At 37.3% G+C, this 2181-nt stretch overlaps 1 protein-coding gene across 3 annotated transcripts in view; it reads left to right on the top strand.

Moving 5' to 3' along the window:
• LOC105172319 overlaps positions 1-1660 on the top strand; it is a 3057-nt gene extending 1397 nt beyond the window's left edge. For all 3 annotated transcript variants that reach the window (XM_020697087.1, XM_020697089.1, XM_020697088.1), the window contains exon 3: positions 1-1660. This exon is cut by the window's left edge and continues 700 nt beyond it. In XM_020697087.1, coding sequence (XP_020552746.1) covers positions 1-321 — 321 coding nt within the window. In that variant the 3' untranslated portion in view covers positions 322-1660.

The raw sequence follows: 2181 nt of genomic DNA, 5'->3' as shown, positions 1-2181 counted from the left end.
CCGTGCCTGACAATCCACTTGGACAGGAAGCTAATTATGCAAGTGAAGAGGCTGCCGTGGAAGTTTAGGGGAAATAATACCATCTTGGTGGATGGTCTTGCTATAGAAGTTTTTTGGGATGTGCATAATTGGCTCTTTGGAACCTCACTTGGAAATGCAGTTTTCATGTTCAAGACCAGAGAGTCAGCTGAGAAATTATGGGCAAGCCAACCCCTTCAAGATCCTCTCACGTTGCACTGGTCTTGGTCCCAAAGATACCGAGATTCCCAGTTACAAAGTCTTGGTTTCTCACTAATTCTGCATGCATGGAAGCATGAATAGAAAGAATTGAAGTCCTGAATTGAGTGCTAACAGAGACTAATTGGGTGATTTTGGTTCATTACGTCATTGGATTATATTTGAGTACAGGGTGTCATCTTTGTTATTTTAGTTTATGCCGTTGCTTAAGGAGTTAAAGAGATCAAAGAGAATTAGATAACTTTGTTCTTCTCCCTTGTAAATCTATTCTTCATGATTCTGATTCATTTCATTTTTCCTTCTGAATTCCATTTTTATATTTGGTCTCTTGATGCTTCTATTAATTTCTTTTTGGTTATATCTTTGCAATTCGCTATGTGTTCACAAGCATGAGAAGCACTAACAAGTCATTTTGTGGCCTTTTGCAATAAAATTACCTTTGTATCTAACATGAGCAGCGCATCTAGGTGAGTGCTCTTCAAACTTAGTTTACTCGCTCCCGTTTTATACTTCTTTCCTCATGTAATTACAACTTGATTGATGACTTGATGTTGTTGGAGATCAAATGTGGAAGTTACCACAAGTTTTCATTATGACTACGTACTTTTGTTATAAAGCTTTGCTTGACAGCTTGTTCCAGCTGAGTTGCATGGATATAAGTGATTGGCAAGGTAACAACATTGAACATGGAAGTAACATTGGTATGACCTACTGCCATTATCTCTAAGAATTGTAAAATGTTATGATGCTTTGAGAGTATAACCCTGATTTCTTCTACCGACGGTATGATTATACATTGTTGATGAGCTTCTTTTACACCAAATTCAGGTTTACTCTTCTGAAAATTTAGTTACAGTTTAGTCCTATTGCGTCTTAGATTAGACTAATACCGGTACTACTCTAACAGATTGATTAGCAGAAAAAGGTTTGCTGCCAGATGTGCGACTTTCGATATAAAGTTCAAAGTTGTCAAAAATGCTCAGTTTTGTATTATATCTTGAAACCAATTCCATAACCTTGAGATATATATTTACATTGGCAAAGTCATGCTATTGTGTCATGACATGCTTTCTTTGTTGACTGCATCCCAATGGCATTTGTGAAAGGTCTGCGGTGCAAGTTAATGTGCATAATTGGCTGTCCGTAGTGTCATTTGAATATGCAGTTCCTGTGTTAAGATACAGTGCGTGCTGAGCCGTTATGGGCTGACTGATATTCAGATGATCCTTGTACACTGTTAGACATGGTCACAAGGATTCCAAGACCCAGTCGCGAAGGCTTGATTTCATGCTATTTTTGCATGCCTGGAATTGATAAGAGGGAATTTTAGAAACTTTTGATTGACTGCTAGTGGATGCAGAATAGTTCTAATTTTTTGTTCATTTTCCATTTAATTACAGTTAGCACATGTAGAAGAATTATTCTTGATATGGTATTTGTTCCATATGTATATACTGAGATGGTTTTTCTATTTCATATATACACATCTCTCTTTGCCTTCTCTACTTTTCACGTCGTATCAGGAAACTAAAATCAGGTCTTTTTGTTATGGTGCTTGACGGTGCTAGGCAACAAATTTTCCGTTCTGCTAGGCTGCACAGATATGCCACAGCTGAGCAATGGTGCCATTTCGGTACGATGTTTCTTTCCCTTACCTCTATGAAGCTTAAACTATTGGGATGCAGAATAACTTGGAAAACGTTATCATGCATTGAGCTTTGAGCACGACTGCTAGTTTCGTTTATATAACTCAACCGTAATACATAAATTTGTCTTTGTTATCTGATTTTCCTGTTTACTCTTCGTGATTTGTTCGGTTGCTCAACGCTTTCTTTTTTATTTTTAGATTGTTTGTTTCACCAACTGACGATCTCATGTTCCATTGACCTATCTATATACCGTTCCTACATTTTTGCAGAGCTTTATAGTCTTCAATCACGAATG

This window comes from Sesamum indicum, linkage group LG10 (genome assembly GCF_000512975.1).
Source record: "Sesamum indicum cultivar Zhongzhi No. 13 linkage group LG10, S_indicum_v1.0, whole genome shotgun sequence".
NCBI classification, from domain to species: Eukaryota; Viridiplantae; Streptophyta; class Magnoliopsida; order Lamiales; family Pedaliaceae; genus Sesamum; species Sesamum indicum.
This window is presented reverse-complemented; position numbering and strand designations above follow the sequence as displayed.